This window comes from Lutra lutra, chromosome 3 (genome assembly GCF_902655055.1).
Source record: "Lutra lutra chromosome 3, mLutLut1.2, whole genome shotgun sequence".
In the NCBI taxonomy this organism is placed as follows: domain Eukaryota; kingdom Metazoa; phylum Chordata; class Mammalia; order Carnivora; family Mustelidae; genus Lutra; species Lutra lutra.
Genome location: NC_062280.1, coordinates 651545 through 672136, shown reverse-complemented (window position 1 = coordinate 672136; position 20592 = coordinate 651545). Strand labels below are relative to the sequence as shown.

The 20592-nt window shown below is 38.5% G+C and overlaps 1 protein-coding gene across 4 annotated transcripts in view; it reads left to right on the top strand.

Moving 5' to 3' along the window:
* Positions 1-13926, top strand: part of CALCRL (calcitonin receptor like receptor) — a 93443-nt gene extending 79517 nt beyond the window's left edge. For all 4 annotated transcript variants that reach the window (XM_047720911.1, XM_047720908.1, XM_047720909.1 and 1 more), the window contains 5 exons: positions 576-636; positions 718-784; positions 4875-5093; positions 5247-5288; positions 10864-13926. In XM_047720911.1, coding sequence (XP_047576867.1) covers positions 576-636; positions 718-784; positions 4875-5093; positions 5247-5288; positions 10864-11079 — 605 coding nt within the window. In that variant the 3' untranslated portion in view covers positions 11080-13926. The remainder of the gene's footprint in view (positions 1-575; positions 637-717; positions 785-4874; positions 5094-5246; positions 5289-10863) is intronic.
* The last annotated feature ends 6666 nt before the right edge of the window (positions 13927-20592 follow it).

Here is a 20592-nt window from a genome sequence, read left to right as displayed (position 1 = left end):
CAGCGGGGAGCCTGCTTCCCCCTCTGCCTCTGCCTGCCTCTCTGCCTATTTGGGATCTCTGTCTATCAAATAAATAAATAAAATCTTAAAAAACAAAAACAAAAAACATTTCTTCATTTCATGTTGGAAAGATCTGATTTAGAACGCTAAAAACATGAAAAAACCTAATACATAAACCATCCCTCTCACTTGGTCAGTCTGACCTTCTTCCCACATCAGACCATCCACCAAACAAATGCTGGCCGATTCCATATCATAGAAAATACACCTGACTTCTTCTAAGTCTTGGGGCTTAAACAGCACATTTATGGACTTAGGTTCTGAAATGCACTGATTCAAAATGACTTCTATTAGAAGAAAACACACATAAGACACACATACCTGGATATATAAATACCTGATATTTGCCATAGTTACTGCTTGACTGTACAGGTAATATTTACTCATTAAGTGTATAGTGACCAGTTACTTTTGCTCCCGGAGTCCTCTGAGATCCGTGTTTTGTGACCACATTATAGGAATTGCATCTACAGAGAAAGTCGCCTGTTAATTTTCTTTTTGTTTGATATTTACAGGATTTCCACTGATCCCTGCTTGTATACATGCTGTTGCGAGAAGCTTATACTACAATGACAAGTAAGATAATCTCTCTTTCTGATTTCTACTGGAACTAAGTGAAATGAAAATCTCAACATAATCTTGCTGTTTCCCCCCAAGCTGCTGGATCAGTTCTGACACCCATCTCCTCTACATTATCCATGGTCCGATTTGCGCTGCGCTACTGGTACGTAACGAAAATGTCCCTTGTTTCATCATTGCTCGCATTTCCACTTTATTTCCTGAACCACCTGGCCTTGGTATCCTTCAGGGTCCTGGTGGACGTAAATGACATGCTCGCAGTGTTTAATTGGAGAGAGTTTAATGAAGATGTTAATTTGAAGTGTTGGCAGGAAGAGGAAAGGAGCTAATTCGTCAGGAAGGGCCAGGCACCGGGGACGGCCGCAGGAAGCTGTTAATGGCTCTAGACCTAAAGAGAGGACACAACAGCGTTGTGGGGTTTGGGCTGGTGCTGGGAGGTGTGGCCCAGCAGGAGGTCTGGCCCGAGTCGGGAAACACAGCTGCTGCTCAGACCACAGCCTGGCAGGGAAGGAGGAGGAGGAATGACTCAGACTTCTCTCTTCCCTGATTGCTCGGTTCTTCCCTTTGGCCAACACAGCACTTGTCAGAGAGCAAGAAGCCTGGGCAGGGGTGCAGTCCTTTGAGGCGCCTCCGAGTTCTCCGGGACACAGAGCAGAACAGGGGAGGACAGAGGAGGGATCTAGTGAGAGGGAACGGCAAATGGGAAAAGCCACACACCTATGTTAGTAAGAGTAACAGTCCAATTAAAAGAAGACTTTAATTTGGAAAAAGAAGGTATTGTTTCATTATGATCATGATCATCACTCAATATGAATACACGCATCGGACCTTTTTAATTATGGTTACAGGGAAACGCTTGTATTACGTTGTGTCAGTGGGGAAACAAATTCATGCACATTAACATGTTTTTTTTTCATAAAGCCTTAGAGACCAGAATGCAATTAATGCCCAACATTATAATTACAGCTGATATTCAGTTGTACAGAGACACATAAAGGTGTTACGTTTCTCAGTTAAAGTTCAGAACTTCCTAATCCTTGTTTTCAAATTCCTTTTTAGACAAAGATTCTTCTGTTATTTTACTATATTTGCTAGTTGCAGTTTTGCATACAATTATGGTAGGCTCGTGTTCGAGCCATTCTCAAAAGCATGTCTCAATTAGAAACTTCTGGAGGTTGAAGGCCTGGGCTTGACTTTAGGCAATTAAACTAATCACTCTGCATTTCAAGTGCCTCATTGGTGAAATAAAGAAGATGATAATAGTGATTTTTAATCTTTTTAAAAAATTAACATATAATATATCATTTGTTTCAGGGGTACAGGTCTGTGATTCATCAGTCTTACATAATTCAAATTTTTAACAAGGAGTCCAAGGAGTTAATAACTATAAAGGACTTAGCCTGGCATGTATAAACCTCTCAGTGCTCCTAACCTTGTTGTATTTAACCTCCCAGTGCCTTTGTTGTCTCTTCTGTCATTAGGGAATAATAAGAATAGATACCACATGGGGCATTGTAAGGATTAAGTGAGGTCTATCTTATCAACACAGTGCCTAGAATATAATAAACTCTCCCCAAAAATGCTTTAAAAAGTTTCTTGTAATTTCTACATGATACTACGATTCTGCTCTGAGGACTGTTCAAAGAAATAGAAACACTGTTTGGGCCACCCAGAAGCTTACAGAACAAATATGAGGCAAAATGTTATTACAGGAGACCTGAGCGACTCTTCAGAGGGGCAATCCGAATGCCCAAACCAGAGAGGTTCAGGGAACTAAGTAAAAGCACCTGACAAATGACAAGTGGAATCGCGCTCTCCCTGTCCGTGGAAAGGCCCCGCCAGGCCGCTTCTGAAAGGGCGGAGTAGACAGCACAGTTGAGAGTGGAACAGCACACGGAGATACAGCCCACCGAGCCGCTCTGTAAGAAAGAAAGTGAAAATCCACATTCTTTGCATAAAACATTTTCCATTTTCTTGGCTTAAAAAAAGAACAGGAGCCTATTTTTCTAACAGGATAAATTGTTCCATCTTTGTTTAGGTTCTTGGGCTCTTCACTGGTTCTGGCCAATTCCAAGGTCTTGGGAGGGGCCTTAGCAATTGTTTATATGGTCACATGCTTAAGTACAACTTTTATAAATAAAATATTTCAAGCTCAATCAGTTTCTTTCCACTCAGACTTCCCTGTCATATTTCCTCTTGAGCAGGACGGTATTCAAGTGGTTGCAGCACTTTTGAGCTCTTGCCAAAGGGAAGTTGAGAGAGGATACGTTTAATTTGTGTTCAGTGAGGGATTTGTAAGTCAGTTCGGTGCATGGGTAAGTGGTGGCTGGCTGTTCCAGTCCGGGCTGGCTTCTAGGAACCGTCCCGCAGTCGCTGTGCTGGGGTATGTCGCTTCCTTTCATGACCTGAGTGTGGTATCATGATATGAAAATGTCCTGTGGTGCCTACCAGTTACGTGATCTTTACGATACTGGAGCAAAAACAGGTTTCTTTTCTTCCCCTTAACTAGTTTTGCTCTAGGATAGATGAAATTCAGATATAGTTCTTCTGAAATTTAAAATTCTTCTTCCATTCCTATTCAAAATAAATGGAAGTATTTGCATACAACAAAGGAGGATGACTTCCTAGTTTCACATTTTAACATCAGATTTGTCATTTTGGAAAAGCACTTTGCATTTAGAGATTTTCAAAGAATGAGCATCTAAATTGCAACATTTCTACTGATTTTATAATTTATGATTTTTGCACGTAAGGATTATAAAATATTTTATATTCTAAATTTATAAGCTGATAAAAGGGCGTTATTATACTTTCTTCCTTGGGCTGGTAGTAATTTCCATTTCGTCAAAACTTTAAGACAGCCACGAGTGCTTAGGAAGGGATACAATAGGGTGGGCGGGGGAGCAGCTGCTGTGTTGTTTTTTCATGTCTCGTTCTTACACCTGTTGAAGTGGCTTATTCTGCTTTTGTCTTCAGCAGAGACATTCCTGTGCCTACAACCATGTTACTTTTCATAGATGTGTTTCCATCAGGATTGTAGTGAATTTGGGAGCATATGTTCCATTAGATTCTCCAAGAATAGTAGTGGAATATTTTAATGCCCAGTTAGTTTCATAATACGTGCCTTAAATCAGCAAATATTTGCTATTTATTCATTGTTTTGTATATTAAATGAGGTGCTATCATTATTATTCCAATTCACTGAGGTAAGCAGACATAAATTACCTACAGCATGTAGTTCAAGAGTTTTAGATTATTAAAGCACAGATTCTAGAAGTCAGGGTGAACAAAAAGCAATAGGATACAGTATAATAACGAAAGAGCCTGGAGGGGCTCTTCTGGAGTTGATATCCACAGTCTTATGGAAGGTTCAAAATACGGGCACAGAGAAAACAGAGCAGCGCGAAAGGTATTGACTTGGATAAACGTGGGACAGCGAGCGGTGTTCACGGTGAGAGCATGAGATGTATTAAAGCAGACTCTGTTTCCTGAGGAACTTAGTTACCTACCTTCTAACTTTGACGTTTTCTAACGCCCTTTCAAAGAGAATGATTTCTCTTAAGGAAAGTTTTTAACACACAGTAAATGTAATTAAAGAACGTAACTCACAGAAAGCCCCGTGGGAGGCCAAAATTGTTAACTCAAGAATGATCTAGTTTGAAATGACCTGGCAGGTGTGTGCTCGGCCTCCTTGGAATGACAAAGCAGCTTACGGAGCTATCTTGGGTAGTTGTGAGGGTTACTGTCGCAAAAAGAAACATAGGAAGGAGAAACCAAAAATGATTATTACAGTATGATACATATGTGGAAAGTACTAATATGGAAAATGATGCAGAGGAGACACTTGAAAATTAGCATTTGTTGTAAACAATTCTTTGTTTCAGCTGAAAATGTTCAAAAGACTTAGTTTTTGGATCATTGCAAAATTTGAAAAAACTGCATCAGAAAATGAACTGAGAAAAACACTCAGGTGTTCCTTAACTGAATGTGTCCCACAATAATTCCACCATAAATTCTATTTTTGTAAACCTAAGTCCATTAACACTGATGTGCTTGTTAAATCAATAAATCACAATTCTGGAAACACAAATTAACATATTAGGTGTATATCTCCGCAGTAGAACATATTTGTGTACACTGAAGATAATCTATGACTTATAAAATCAAAGAACCCTTCAAACATGCTTAATATTAAATATGAAGTGGTTTCCAATATGCCATTTTATTTCTTTCAGGTGAATCTCTTTTTTCTATTGAATATTGTACGTGTGCTCATTACCAAGCTAAAAGTCACTCACCAGGCAGAATCCAGTCTCTACATGAAAGCCGTGAGGGCTACGCTCATCCTGGTGCCGCTGCTGGGCATTGAGTTTGTGCTGATTCCGTGGCGGCCTGAAGGGAGGATCGCGGAGGAGATATACGACTACATCATGCACATCCTTATGCACTACCAGGTGTGGTACTCTTGAATCAGGAAGGCGGCTTGTGAAACTTGGTATTAAATTGCATAGAGCTTTGGTTTAGTTTTGACTATGTATGTAGCAAGTTGATTACAAATAATGTATCTTTTCCATTTGGAATCAGAAAATTCTATTTTTCTTTTACAGGGTCTTCTGGTTTCTACAATTTTCTGTTTCTTTAATGGAGAGGTATGGTAATCATTTTTATTCCTTTTATCATTTTATATTTGCAACCTATCTTTTTCTTAAAAAGAAAGACAATTTTATATTCCCTAGGGATAATTACTCCAAATTCAATTCTGATCATGAAAAAAATATAAAATCTCTTTTCATGGATGAAACTCTATTTCCCAAAGGCTTGGGTCATACTGGAGTTCAAGCAGGGCAAATCCAGCCTCACTTTGAAATAGTCCACCAGGGGCGCCCGGGTGGCTCAGTGGGTTAAGTGACTGCCTTTGGCTCGGGTCCTGATCCTGGAGTCCCAGGATGGAGTCTCCCACTGACCTTTCTCCTCTCCTGCTCTCTCCCACTCTCTCTCTCTCAAATAAGTAATAAAATCTTTAAAATAAGATATTCCATCAGTGATTTTGTCATGGAGACTCTGACCTACATTTTGCGCTAAAATCCCATTAAGTCTGGCTCTGTCCTAGGTACAGTGTGCTAGACGGTCCTTAACCTCATAAAACATACACTCTAAGAGGAAATAGAATTGGCTCATTTTCATTTTCCTTCTTTCTCTGTTTTTTGTTTTGCCTGGCTCACAATGTGGTTTCGGAAAACAGTTTTATGGTGGTTACAAAAAGATTGTAAAAAATTAAACTCTGAGTTATACAGGGAGGACATGCAGTCAGTTAGAAAACTTATGAGAACAGAATGCTGTAATTTGTAACATGGCAATGTGCTCTTGGATATTTCAAGATTTTTATCCAAGGCTTTCCGAATTAGAAAGTTTCAGGTTTTTAGAAGCTGGTGCTGTGGTTTTCATGCTCAGTGGTTTGAGCTGTACTGATTTAGCTCTTTATCTGTTTTTAATCTATTTGACAAATTTTAATCTGTTGGAGGATATTGGAAAATTCAACCAAGTTTAAAAATCTAGACAGCAACTGAGTGAGACTCAAATACTTGGTAACCGTGAAGCTTATCACAAAGCTTCAGATGGGAAACATATGAACCAGTAGGTGTAACTTTATGAGAACTAGTCCTAAAAAATAAATCAACGTTAGAAATCACGTGCAGGGGCGCCTGGGTGGCTCAGTGTGTTGAAGCCTCTGCCTTCGGCTCAGGTCATGATCCCAGGGTCCTGGGATCGAGCCCCACATGGGGCTCTCTGCTCAGCAGGGAACCTGCTTCCTCCTCTCTCTCTGCCTGCCTCTCTGCCTACTTGTGATCTCCGTCTGTCAAATAAATAAATAAAATCTTTAAAAAAAAAAAAAGAAATCACGTGCATGTCATGAAAAACTATAAAATAATTGCTTTCCTTTGCTCAATAATAATTTATTACTTTCTCTTAACATATAATGAAATTTCATGTTTGATTTTATTAAACTGATTTTAGAAATTTTTATTTCATTTATTTATTTATTTATTTATAACAGAGTCTAGAACTGTCAAACATAGCAGGCTATATTTCATGTCTTTAAGTCGTGTTTCTATGATTCTCTGCCATACAGTGGACAGGAGTGACTTTTTCTGAAGTCAATGAGAAGCACAAATGCAAAATTCAATGAGGAAGAATAGATGAATCATTCGTTTCGATAATGAAATACAAATAGCATTTAGTATGTTCCTCTGTAAATGTATGATTCCATGAGCTGGATTACACAATCCTCTTTGCTGCCTATGTAGGCTTTTACAGTTAAAAATAGACGAGGAAGAAATGGACAACAGAGAATATGAACAACACAGCTCTCCACTTGCAGAAAGACTTCATTTTTATGAAGGGTAATTTCTAAATGTACGAATCTTAATCACTAGTGAGATGTTCTGTAGTAGGAAGCCGTGTAGAGTAAGAGCACAGGTACAGATCAATGCATTTGAACCCGAAGACGCCCCTGCGTTCCTGGCTGTAATACTCTGGGCAATATTCTGAACCTCTTGGAGCCTCAGGGTCTACTTTTATTAAAAGGAAATGAAGGAAGTTCCTTACGCAAGTCTCACAAAGATCAGTGGACGTTAGGAATCTAGAGCTTTTAGCACCGTACCCACTCTGAGTGGATCACCAGGACCTTACAGACTCCTTATTAGATCTGTCAAATCATCCATTTTCAAGAATACAAATACGAATGGGAGCATTAATCATGTTGGAGTCAACCTCAGGTCGGACTTTTTATTTGGGAAGGTTGCCCAGGGAATATCTAACCCAATGCCTGACACTCTGGTTGCACTCTCTCTGTGCAAGCAAAAGAGACATAGACTATGATCTTCTGCTGTGTCCTAAAATTGAGAAAATTTTGGCAGTAAAAAATTACAATAATACAAAATCTTTTGAGCCTCGTTGTTGCCAAATCCTTTGTTTTTTTTACAACATCTCCAATATGCGTCCCCTTTTCTTCATCTCTCAGGATACAGTTCCTACGTGTGGATGACTCATTTCTCATCTTAAGAAATTCTATAATCCCTCCTTTTTTGTCTCTTCACCTCTTAGTTTTTCCCACTCTCATAACATGAAGACACAGCTGCCAGATTCATTTTGTGTGGTTCCAACTACGTCATGTAGTTCTTAAAAATCATCTGCTCAGGCTTACGTTTCCTCCTTGCTTTCTGTGGGAGGAAATTTTACCTTAATTTACCTTAATTTCTACCTCTTTTCTTCTCCTCCTTCTTCTTCTTTTATTTTTTTGACTCTCACATTGTGTTTATTTTTTTAGCCAAAATATTCCTATTTACAATTCTCACTAGTTAAATAATTGTGGCACGACAAATGCTCAGGCCACATTCATCTCACCTTCAGCCCACACAGCCAAAAATGTGGACTGTTAGCATCAACTAGAGATTATTGGAAGGGTCCTTCCTGGCCTCAGAGGTAAATCTAATGACACCTGAGGAAGGTACTTTATAAAGTGTAAAAAATGAACAAAAGATTTACTGACAATAATCAAACCCATATTCTACAATGAGAACCAGGTAGCATTTTTATATGAAGCCCTAGTTATTATTTTTTCATTAACTTAGGATGAGGAGTATAGAGTTGATTCCTTATCAAATGGGCATATGAAGTTGTTACATTCTAAAAACAGTCGGCCTCACTATTTGTATAACACGCGTGTAAAACAATGAAAAATATTTTCATATCTTTAATAATGTCAGGCCACCTTCCCTTCCAACGGCAATTTCCTTGTTCTCCTTCCCCATTACAGTTTCTCTTTGAAAGTGTATTGAGTGGCCACTTCAGTGTTCTGTTGGACAGGTATGACGCTGCGTTAGAGGAGCCAATGAAAAACAAATCCTTACAGAGAATAACACCAACAAATGCCTACAAGGCCCGTGCTTTAATTAGGTTCATTTTTAACTTCAATAAATAAGTCCCCACAGTTCAGGAAACTGAACTTCCATGGTTTTTCTGATGATTCAGTTGTAAGGGAGAAATAGGGTGATGACTACAATCAAAACAGAGATTTCAAGAGAAGTCAGATATTCAAAAGTCATTTTGACTGTTGGAATTGAATTCACTGAATTCATTTCATTTTAAAGAACATAATTATTACATTCACAGCTAAGATATTTCTTCTTATCAGCTGCTTCCCAACACTGATGGAGAATATTTTGTATAAAGTTACACTCCATTTCCTTTCAAATGGAAACCATATAGTAAATGCATTCAGTCAGTCTCCGTCATTTAGTAACAAAATGAAGAGAAATGAATTTAGCAGAAAATCAGCATCAAAAGCAATTTCCATCAGAAGTATTTAGATAATTGACCAAAGGTAATTTTTGTTGTAAACCTTTGAATATTTATTTAAAAAGCATACTCTAAAGCCATTCCATTTGTCATTTGCTTATGATTCCGAAGATGTTACATATGCAGACATTATTTTAAATTTACTGTTGTTTAAACATGCTAATTGGAGAATTAAGAAACACATTACTAAACCATGAGGGAAGCAGTGGTATATAATTTTTTTGCAACATAAATGTATTTGTTGTCCTATAAATGCTTTTATTTCAAAGAAAATTTATAAGGATGTAAATTATTTCCTTCAGATACAGTTTATATATAAATAAGCTTAAAAGTCCTGAGGTTCTGAATTTCATAAAAATACAACTTTTAAGACACATTTATTTCATTTCTAATTACATAATTAATACCTGAAATTCTAATAACTAATTCTGAATTCTAACTAAAGAAACCCATTGACTTTGTATTTTTGTCTCCCATTTTTCTATATGCTAAAACACAAAGTGACACGGTAAAACTTTGTGTTCATTTTAAGTGATGAAGTACAGGGGACTCTACAAGGGCTTTTGAGTGTCCCACAGAGTCCTCTCACTAGAAGAGCTCCTGGAGTAGCTATTACTAAGAGATGGCTCATAATTTGGAGTTTTCTAGATCTATTAGGCAAAAGAATGTAGACAAGTAAACCAGCCCTATTTTAGAGTTTAATACTATTTTTTACACATGAATACAGTGAAAGGAAAGTTGAGGGATTCTACATAACTAGTAGCAAGGTAGACAATTATTGCATGAGTGTCTTTCTAGTGCATGGGTTACTAGAAAATTGCTATTAGTGATGCTCAGATTGCCTCTGAGGAAGCAATCATAGCATCAAAGAGCTGTAGAGAGCTTAGGGAAGACAATTCAAAACCAGACATGTTTTGGACCAACCTAGCTTAGGTCACAGGGATGTGGCTATTATACTGGTAAAGTAGGAGCAGACAGACCTGCATTGGTCTTCTCAGTCATCAGATACCTGGAAATATCCAGGTTACCAAGTAGGAGGTGTATTTGAATATTCTCATTTCTGCTTACTGACTCAATGTGAAGAAAATCACCTTAGTGTCTCGTGCTCAATTAAAACCAGAGTCACACGGCCTACCAGACGTGATCTCCAGCCCTAGAGAAGAAGGAAGTCATTAATTATCAGATTCACCCAGTTAGAGGGGGATCCAAACATCAGAAAGGGGAGTGGTGACATTCCTAAACTTTTTCACAGGCCAGTCCCATTTGTAATTACCTGTTCAACACTTTCTTTCCTCTGGGTAGTAGCTTCAGGAGGACAAAAACCCTAAAAAAACTCCTTTTTTTTCCAGAATGTAACACAATACTTAGCACATGATAATCACTCAATAAAAAGTAGTTGCTGGTTTTAATGATGATGAAGAAGATTTATAGTCCCTGTATCCCTAACTTCTTTTTTTTTACATCTCTTTTCTCTTTCCTTTTGTACTTTCACTAATTGTCTTCTCATTCTATTATTAAGATACTGATATAAAACTAAATGTTACACATGCAACCTTGGAAATGGGGGTCTGGATTAACTACTTATTTGACAATAATACATTCATCTGCATTATTAAAGCTTCAAAGATAAAGCATACAAAATATTAATGGGATCTAAGAGCAAAGAATAATGCAATGAATTTCCTAAATGTAAATTTCCTAATGTTACCAATTTAATTCTTTTAATTAAGAAAATAAAGCAGTATTATTCATTAACATCAATGCTTTTAAGTTTTACATAAATTATTTCATTATGCTTTTAAATACAATATATTTATTTCAGATAATGGATTGCTCTTGTCCTTTCTGTTTCTTTTTGGTTGACAGGTTCAAGCAATTCTGAAAAGAAACTGGAATCAATACAAAATCCAATTTGGTAACAGCTTTTCCCATACAGATGCTCTCCGAAGCGCGTCTTACACGGTGTCAACTATCAGTGATGGTACAGGGTACAGTCATGACTGTCCTAGTGAACACTTAAATGGAAAAAGCATCCCTGATATTGAAAATGTTGTCTTAAAACCAGAAAAGTTATATGACTGATGATTGAGGGAGTACTGTGTAACTGTTTTGTGCTACTCCTAATTAAAGGACTTGGATCCATGACTTTACAACCAGAAGACTTCACTATTCAATGAATGTCTCGAATGCCACTAAGAAAACCCACATATTGATTCAGTAGTGTGTTGTTACATATTTAACAGCTAGCTCTTTGGGAGAAAAAACAAAAACAAAACCACCCTGATTTGTAATGTTTTCCAGTTTCTGTGGTGTATTCCCACCATGGTTGATTTCAGGCCACAAATCTGACATTCCTGAATGTGAAACTGGGAAAATATGAGTACAATCAACTCTTATAGGCTGGGATGTACCAGCTCTAGGATACCACGCATGAATTCACAAATAAGTAGGACTATAAAAGTTCATATACACATTGGACATGCTTCTACTCCTACTGACTAATGAGAGCTAGGTAAGGCCTCCAGACTCCAAGGGAAAACTAGCTTTTCATTTGTTTGTTTTTAAAGTCTTTATCCCATATTCACTGATGCAGTTGATTTTTTTTCCTCCCCAGTAAGTATTCTAGCCCTTTCTGTAGTTACCCTTTCAAATGGACTGGAGAGAAGTAATTATTTCCGTTGGCTTACTCTTTTCTCTCCAAGAGAAGCGACTGGACATAACTGCTGTTGGCGATCCACCGGCTGGTGTAGCAGTTATAGCCGATGGCATCTGATTTTGAGATTCGATGAATAGTACGTAGGATGTGCAATCCTGCTTTGCTATCACTAGGGAGACATCTTGGTTGACGTCACAAACAACTTGTCAGCTACTTTCCTATCTTACTACACAAATGGGAGGGAATCAGTTTCCCTGTATTTGTAAATAGAAACTTTGCCCCTTCCATTTCTACCGTGTAGACAAATTAGCAGTTATTTTACATGAAGGAAATCAGTGAAGGATTTCTAATTTTCTTGGAAGTTTGTAAAAAAAAAAAAGTGTTGTGAAAATAAGCTTGTAAATACTCTGTTATTCTATTTTATAGTCTTAAATCACATGCATATAATCTAGATAAGTTTAAAAAACAAATACATAATGTAACAATGTATGCTTGTTGATATCTGATACTGTGTCTGGGCTGATTTTATAATAAAACAGAGTCTGGAATTCTATATTTGGTAAATATTTTAAAGACAACCAGATGCCAGCATCAGAAGTTTGAGAACCAAGAGAATAGAAATATCTGTGATACGATATAAAATATTTATTAAAAAAAACTCAAGTTTTATTACATTAGCTTAGGCGATTCTTTAATAACTTAATAATAAGTATGTTTGACATATTTCTCCTTTTATTTTGACGATGAACTTGCATTCTAATCCAGAAGCTTTAAAGGATTCCTACAGTAATCAATGTCAAAGCGCCACTCTTACGGTTTTTACACCAGTAAAAATATTACTTTTCTGACTCTTATCTTATATATGGCTTTGGAAATGTTCCAGACTATTTTTTAAAAACACAACTAGAGGAATACGATGGATGTGTATATGTCATCTACGATGCTTTAATAGAGCTGCTGTGATAATATGATACTAACAAGTCAGTGAAAGATTCGAAGCTCTAAGTGAGGAAGACTTGTCAGAACGTTCAGGGAGTGATTAAGATGGAAGAAAACCTTGCTAATGAATTAAAGTGACATTTAAGTGGGATTCATATTCCCTAATGTTATTTTCCACTCAAATTTCTGGAAAACAAAAATGCCTTCAATTAGTAAAAGTCCATTTGAGGAGAATTCACTATGTGTACGTGTTTTCCTAGTGTGTTAATTTGTTTACAATGGATTAAACTAATGACTGAGTAATCATAGCTTCTTTCCTAAGCTGTCAATGGATTGTGAGTTCAGAAGTCATTTGAAATTGTCCAGGAAAATCACCTAAATCAGCAAGAATTAACATATTAAATGGTCTGGTCAATAGATTTATAATTTATCTGTATACATGCAAAGGTTTTACTGTTAGTTTCAAATTTGTGGATTTTATAACAACTGTCTTAAGAAGGAATTAGGCTGTTCTGGACTTGCTATTATCTAAATTATACAAAAATTCCTTTAAGTAAGCTCACTTTTTAGCTATTACTATTCAAAGACACAGATTCAGATCCTTTGCACAATACTGTTCACATATTTCCTCATTCTTCCAAACTGTCAAGTGTCAACCATAAACGGCTCAGAAAATGTCAGATTCTCCACGAGCATTCTATTAAAGTTATATGTAATTTTCCAGTATTTTTCATTGTGCTTTTATCATAGTAAGTTCAGATCAGATTTCCTTTCTGGCCAAGAATCAACTGCTGTAATCTTCAAATGAAATCATCCAATAGTTTCTCAGTGTAATTTTTGTACCCATATTTTTTTATGAGTAATATTTTTAAATACTAGGCTTTTCTAAAGCTGAAGTGCTAATTAAGATCTCCTTTATGTCTTACTTATGAAAAAAAGATAAAATCAAACTTTTTAAAAGGAAACTTTTTTGGTATCTAAAAACTAATTGGGGGAATTTCTAACCTTCAAAATGTAGATCTGCTATTTTTCTGTACTTGTGAAAGTTACATTTTAATTAAAAAGAATTCTAATCTGTCCTTTTCCAAAGTTATTTTCCAGTGCATTTATTTGTAAAATGTCCATTCTGGAACTTGCGTTTGCTTAGCTGTAGTCCAGTGTACACAGAATTAGTGGTAGGTGTAGTGCTGTAATTATTGCTTATAATTTTTTTAAATGTGAACTTATTTTAATTTTCTTTTGGTTTTAATCGGCTAATAGAAAGCACCATTTCTTTTATCTGTAAGTCATAAACAATATATTCTGATCAATTAAAGTAAGTCATGTTATGTCTACTTAATGTATATCTTTATTTTTTGATTGTATGAAAATGTTAAAAGTGTATGAGTTAAAGTTGATTTTCACTCATGTGTGCTGAAGTGCTGAATAATTTATAATCATAATTCTTTACAGAAGTCAAAGGAATACTACTTAAAATCAATAACTCTATCTCTATTATTCTCTTCATAATCTTCAATAGCAAGTAAAACTTCCCACAAACCAATTTTTAAAAACTATGAATTTGAAAAAAAGATTATGACTGTGTTTTTCAAGCTAGAAAACTCCAAATAAACTGCAATATATTCAAATTCCTTTCTAGGCTGAAAGAAGGGAAAGGATGGCCAGACATGGGAAAATATACAGGGATTTTTCTCCTCTTTCCATTATATTCCATTATATAGTTTTGTTTTGAATAGCAGAAAGAAAAAGAAAGAAAGGAAGTATTTAAAGATAATTTTTTTTTTAAGATTTTATTTATTTGTCAGAGAGAGAGGGAGAGCGAGCGAGCACAGGCAGACAGAATGGCAGGCAGAGGCAGAGGGAGAAGCAGGCTCCCCACAGAACAAGGAGCCGGATGTGGGACTCGATCCCAGGACGCTGGGATCATGACCTGAGCCGAAGGCAGCTGCTTAACCAACTGAGCCACCCAGGCGTCCCTAAAGATAATTTTTTAAAAAAGAACATAATGATGACACATATATAAAATATATGTCAAAGAATTTGTTTAGGTCATTCATTGATGGGGGACAAGATGTTACTACAATTCATGGAAGAATTTAAAATATCACACATATAGAAAAATATAAGAAATGCTGAAATGAATTTATAAATAAATGCTCTCTTTTTAGGGCAACAAACAGTTGCATTCTATTGAATAACTAATGTGTATTTCTATGATCAAGAATAACATGAATCATGATCAGTTCTTTGCAACTAATAAATCTGTAAAATAGCTCAAAATAATGAAAGGTAGAGATAACCCCAAAGAACATACTAGAAAACATTAGAAAGGACACTTTGATGACGCTAACATATATTTTGCCTATACATTGAGAGATGCATATGCGGCATGTGCAATAAATGCTTGTACGTGTGCACACACGCAGACGACAGATGCTTGTGCATGTGCACACACAGAGAAGACAGATGCTTGTATGTGGGCGCACACACAGACGACAGATGCTTGTATGTGGGCGCACACACAGACGACAGATGCTTGTACGTGTGCACACACAGACGACAGATGCTTGTGCGTGCGCACACACACAGACGACAGATGCTTGTGCGTGCGCACACACACAGACGACAGATGCTTGTGCGTGTGCGCACACAGAGACGACAGATGCTTGTACGTGCGCACGCACAGATGACAGATGCTTGTACGTGCGCACACACACAGACGACAGTTGCTTGTACGTGTGCATGCACAGAGACGACAGATGCTTGTACGTGCGCACACACAGACGACAGTTGCTTGTACGTGTGCACGCACAGAGACGACAGATGCTTGTATGTGTGCGCGCACACAGACAACAGATGCTTGTACGTGCGCACACACAGACGACAATGCTTGTACATGCGCACACACAGGCGACAGATGCTTGTATGTGTGCGCACACAAGCGACAGATGCTTGTACGTGTGCGCACACAGACGACAGATGCTTGTACATGCGCATACACAGGCGACAGATGCTTGTACGTGTGCGCACACACAGACGACAGATGCTTGTACGTGCGCGCACACAGACGACAGATGCTTGTACATGTGCACACACAGGCGACAGATGCTTGTACGTGTGCACACACACAGACGACAGATGCTTGTACGTGTGCGCACACAAGCGACAGATGCTTGTACATGTACGCGCATACAGACGACAGATGCTTGTACGTGCGCACACACAGGCCACAGATGTTTGTATGTGTGCTCACACAGATGACAGATGCTTGTGCGTATGCGCATACGGAGAAGACAGATGCTTGTACGTGAGCACACACAGGCGACAGATGCTTGTACGTGTGTGCACAGATGACAGATGCTTGTACGTGTGCGCAGACGACAGATGCTTGTGCGTGTGCGCATACGGAGAAGACAGATGCTTGTATGTGAGCACACACAGGCGACAGATGCTTGTACGTGTGCGCACAGACGACAGATGCTTGTACGTGAGCACACACAGACGACAGATGCTTGTACGTGTGCGCGCACACAGACAACAGATGCTTGTACGTGCGCACACACAGGCGACAGACGTGGACTCACTAATCTGAGCAGGAGGAGGGTTCAGCAATGTAGCAACCACAGAGTAAATGTTCACAGATCAGTATTTCCCACGTAGAACTACAACAACCAGGTAGAAGCTGCAGTGAGGTAAAAAGGAGCAATTTTATAGCAGCATCAAGAGGAGGTAAAATACATAGGAACAAATTAAATAAGAAATGAGTGAAATACATTTTAACACTATGAACAATTGCAACAGAAGACATCAATGAGGTCATGGGAAGATCTCATGTTCTTGAATCGGAAGATCACCATAAAGATGTCAGTCTGCCCCTAAATAAACTATGAAGTAGCTATGATCCAAGTAAAAATAACTATACGTAATTATTTTGAAACCAAACGTGATGATTCCAAATTTCAAAAAATGTCATGAAAGCACTAAACAAGGGAGGAGATAAGGTTTGACATATTTGTGACCCAACAGTTGAAACAGTGTAATAGCACATGGGAAAAGGACAGAGAGAATGTAAGAGAAGTAGTGTGTAGACCACTCTTTTGAGTATTTTGCTGGAGACAGAGCCAGAAATGTTAATCCAAATAGGAGTGAAATGTAATTATCCCCAGAGAATCATTCATTCTTTTCTTTTCTCACTTTCTCTTTTTGAGAAACACACCATCCCTGGAGTACCAGGTGTATGAGACGGACTTACCTGCACTCATGTGACAGCGATTGCTGCTGTCTTGGCTTTAGAAAAGCAAATATGCTGAAATGATCATCTGTTGAGCATCGAAGTCTGCAGAAAAAGGCCATCCTCCTCATTAATTTTTGCCTGGGAAAGGAGTGGGGATGCCAATTGTCTGTTTCAAGTTACACATATAAGCACAGAAGATTTTGCATATTATTTCACTGATTTGATAGATTCAGGGATTCCAAACAGACCCTTGGAAGATCTCAGAGCACCTAAACCCCAAGTAACCCCCGTGAGCCTACATTTATAGCAAAGTTGAATGGATATTCTGTTGTTTCCAAATTCTATAATTCTCTACTCTCAGACCCCAGTTAGAAGGCATTTCTCTGGCTTCCTGAAAGCTCAAATATTTTTATCATGTAATTTTATTTTAAGAAGTTTCTTAAATATTTTTATTTCACTTTGTCCTTCAAAATTTTTTTACCTTTTTTTTTTTTTTTTTTTTTACCTTTTAAAAATTTTTTTCAAGAAGGCTCCATGCCCAAAGTGGGGCTTGAACTCATGAACCTGGGATCGACAGCTGCATCAAGAGCTGCAAGCCGGCCAGACACCCCTCCTGTGACCTCTTTATCTTAGCTCAGGTTCTGTGTTATATTTCATCCCATTGTTTTCCAAAATTTTCTGGAAACCTATTTGTATCCCTACTCCCCAGTGTCTTACTATTCACTCCATATTGTAGTCTGCTCAGCCCCCACAACAAAGATACTATAGACTGAATGGCTTAATAAACAGAAATTAATTTCTCACAGTTCTGGATGCTGGAAAGTCCAAGCTCATGGTGCCATCAAAGTACCAAGACTAAAGTTTCGTTCTGAAGCCTCTTCTCCGGGCTGGTAGACGGCTGCCATCTCACTGTGCTCATGTGACTTCTTCGGCAAGTGGAGAGATAATGAGTGAACAATCTGCGACCTCTTCGTATCACGACACTAATCACATTGGATCAGGGCCCCACCTTTATGGCGTTGTTTAACCTTAATTACTTCCTTAGAGACCCTGTCTTCAAATGCTGTCCCGGTGGGGTGGACACAAACATTCAATTCACAGCACCCATTGCTTTCTCAGAAGTTCTCTGTGTACTGCTCATTACCCCATAGTAAAGCAAACAAAGCACAACAACAAAACTAGAATGTCCACTCTTCCTGCAAATCAGATAATGCTTCCTTTCCTGAAATAGGAGTCATGCAAATGTTATCTTGTTGCTAAGTCTGTGTCCAGCTGGTGATGGCTGTCTTGACCTTCTCTCTTCAGAGGACATCCAGTTTCCTCACAAACGTCAAGATTCTCTCTTCTTAGAGTTCATTTAGGTCACTTAACCCTTTCCTTTCTTCACACTCTTGCAACAGATGCAGCCAGAGTCAACTTTTCTCCTTCTGACTTTGTGTCCAGAAAGCTTGTCCAGCTGTCTCTCTCCTACCGTCAGTGTAACTTACTCATACAAAGTCTGCGAAAGAATGCTCTTCCTCTCCCATGATATACAAAGTGCTCTTCTTATAAAGCACCTGATCCAGGTCCACATACCCAGGACGCTTTTCCAGACTGCAGTTCACACTCCAACATGTGCTCCATAAATTTAAGCTAACAATACATTCCAATTTCCTCAAGAATCTAGGTTTATTGCTTGTCGTTCTGGTGTCCATTTCAGGTTGGCACTTGCAGTACTGGGTTCAGATCCATGAGAAAGGGACTGTGCTCTTGTCCTGGCACTTTAGTGACCCCAACTCTGGCCTTATTCTGGTTTGACCTCTTTCTAAGAGATTAGGAGTTATCTGAGCCAAGAAGACAGGTCTACCTACAGCTTAATCCTCCCCTCTAACCATGCCCTGGGTACCTTGCAACCCCAGGGCTTCCAGCCCCAACCACGTATGCTCATACCCAGGAACTACACAAGCCTTTTGGCTGTATTTCTCTTTGATGATGGACCTTGCCTCTTCCATGTCCACCCCAGTCTCAAGGAGTCGCTGTAGATTCATTGTTTATACTGAGAAGTGGATAAATTCATATATGCAGGCTGAAGGGTGCACTCAGATCTGTATGGGAGGCCCCCCCAGTGCAAGGAGAAGCTGAGGACAGACAGAAAAGGCTTTCTGCAGCCGGGGGCCGGTTCACCCAATACCAGCATGTCCCTGCACAAAACTCTAAGAATCCTGAGAAATCTAAATTTGAAACTAATATTTTTGGTTATTTTGAATATTTGTTTGTCAAGATAGAAGAGAAAGCTACTTAATATTTCTCTGGTTTCCTTAAATCCTTGAGGTAATTCAGATATATGGGCTTCAACTTATGCTCTTCCTTCAGGCTCCACAGATACTAGGGAAGAGCCTGAGCTGTTTTCTTAGATAAACATTTCTTGGTCTGGATAATGAATTATATGTTTCCTAAGTCACTTCTACTCTAACCCTTCCCTGGCCCCCAGCGAAAAGTACTTATTAAATGGTTAAGACTGTTTTTGTTTTTCACAGAGAGCTATTTCATGCTTTTTTTTTTTTTTTAAGATTTTATTTATTTATTTGACAGACAAGAGATCACAAGTAGGCAGAGAGGCAGGCAGAGAGAGAGGAGGAAGCACATTCCCCGCTGAGCAGAGAGCCCGATGTGGGGCTCAATCCCAGGACCCTGAGATCATGACCTGAGCCAAAGGCAGAGGCTTAACCCACTGAGCCACCCAGGTGCCCCTATTTCATGCTTTTACAACCCCATGTTTATCTGCTATTTTCAATTAGTCACAATTCAATAATTCTTTTTTTTTTTTTTAAGATTTTATTTATTTCACAGAGAGAGAGAGAGATCACAAGTAGGCAGAGAGGCAGGCAGAGAGAGAGAGGGAAGCAGGCTCCCGGCTGAGCAGAGAGCCCGATGTGGGGCTCGATCCCAGGACCCTGAGACCATGACCTGAGCCGAAGGCAGAGGCTTTAACCCACTGAGCCACCCAGGCGCCCCACAATTCAATAATTCTTGGCGATAACCATGAAAATAGCTGGTTTTATGACTGCTATTCTAAAACTCTACTGATCAAATATTAGGTCTCCAGGTCCTGTCAGGAACAGGCCAATCCTGAAAGGGACTAACATTTCCTCTGACTTGCGAAGTGGAGTTGCCTTGGGTTCCCTGGAAAGTCGTAAGCTTCACTTTTTCTCCTCTCTGCTTTTATTCAACTCTCCAAATGCAGATATTATGTATGATAAATAGAAACTAACAGAAAACACTGGTGTCCTTCCTTTTTCTCCTTTAAAAATGCAGTCTGTGCTGTTCCATATTAGATGGATTCGTCCTGTCTTCCAGCTTTCTTAACTTTCTATCTGCAGCTGCCTATGGATGTATCTATACCCATAGCAAAAGCTGAAGGAGAAAACTCAGCACTCGACATAACTAAATCATGTTGGTTGGTTCCCGCTACTACTGATTTTTTGCAGACCCTTCTACCTCATTAAGATGCTCATGGGTTCACCCTATACCGTCCTCTGTTCTCTGCCTCCTCACTTCTCTCTGGCTTCCTGAGTAGCTGTAACATCTGCAAATGTTTCTTTCCTTCTTTCTCTGTCTTTTCCTTTTCTGCACCTGCCCAACTGGATATCTTGATCCCTTCTCTGTATTATATGGCTTCTTCTATATTACACAGCAGCCACTCAATAAATATTCCTTCTTTTTGTTTTACCTATTAAAAGCTATATTTGAATCAGTAGGGAAAATGTAATCTTCAGATAATGAATAA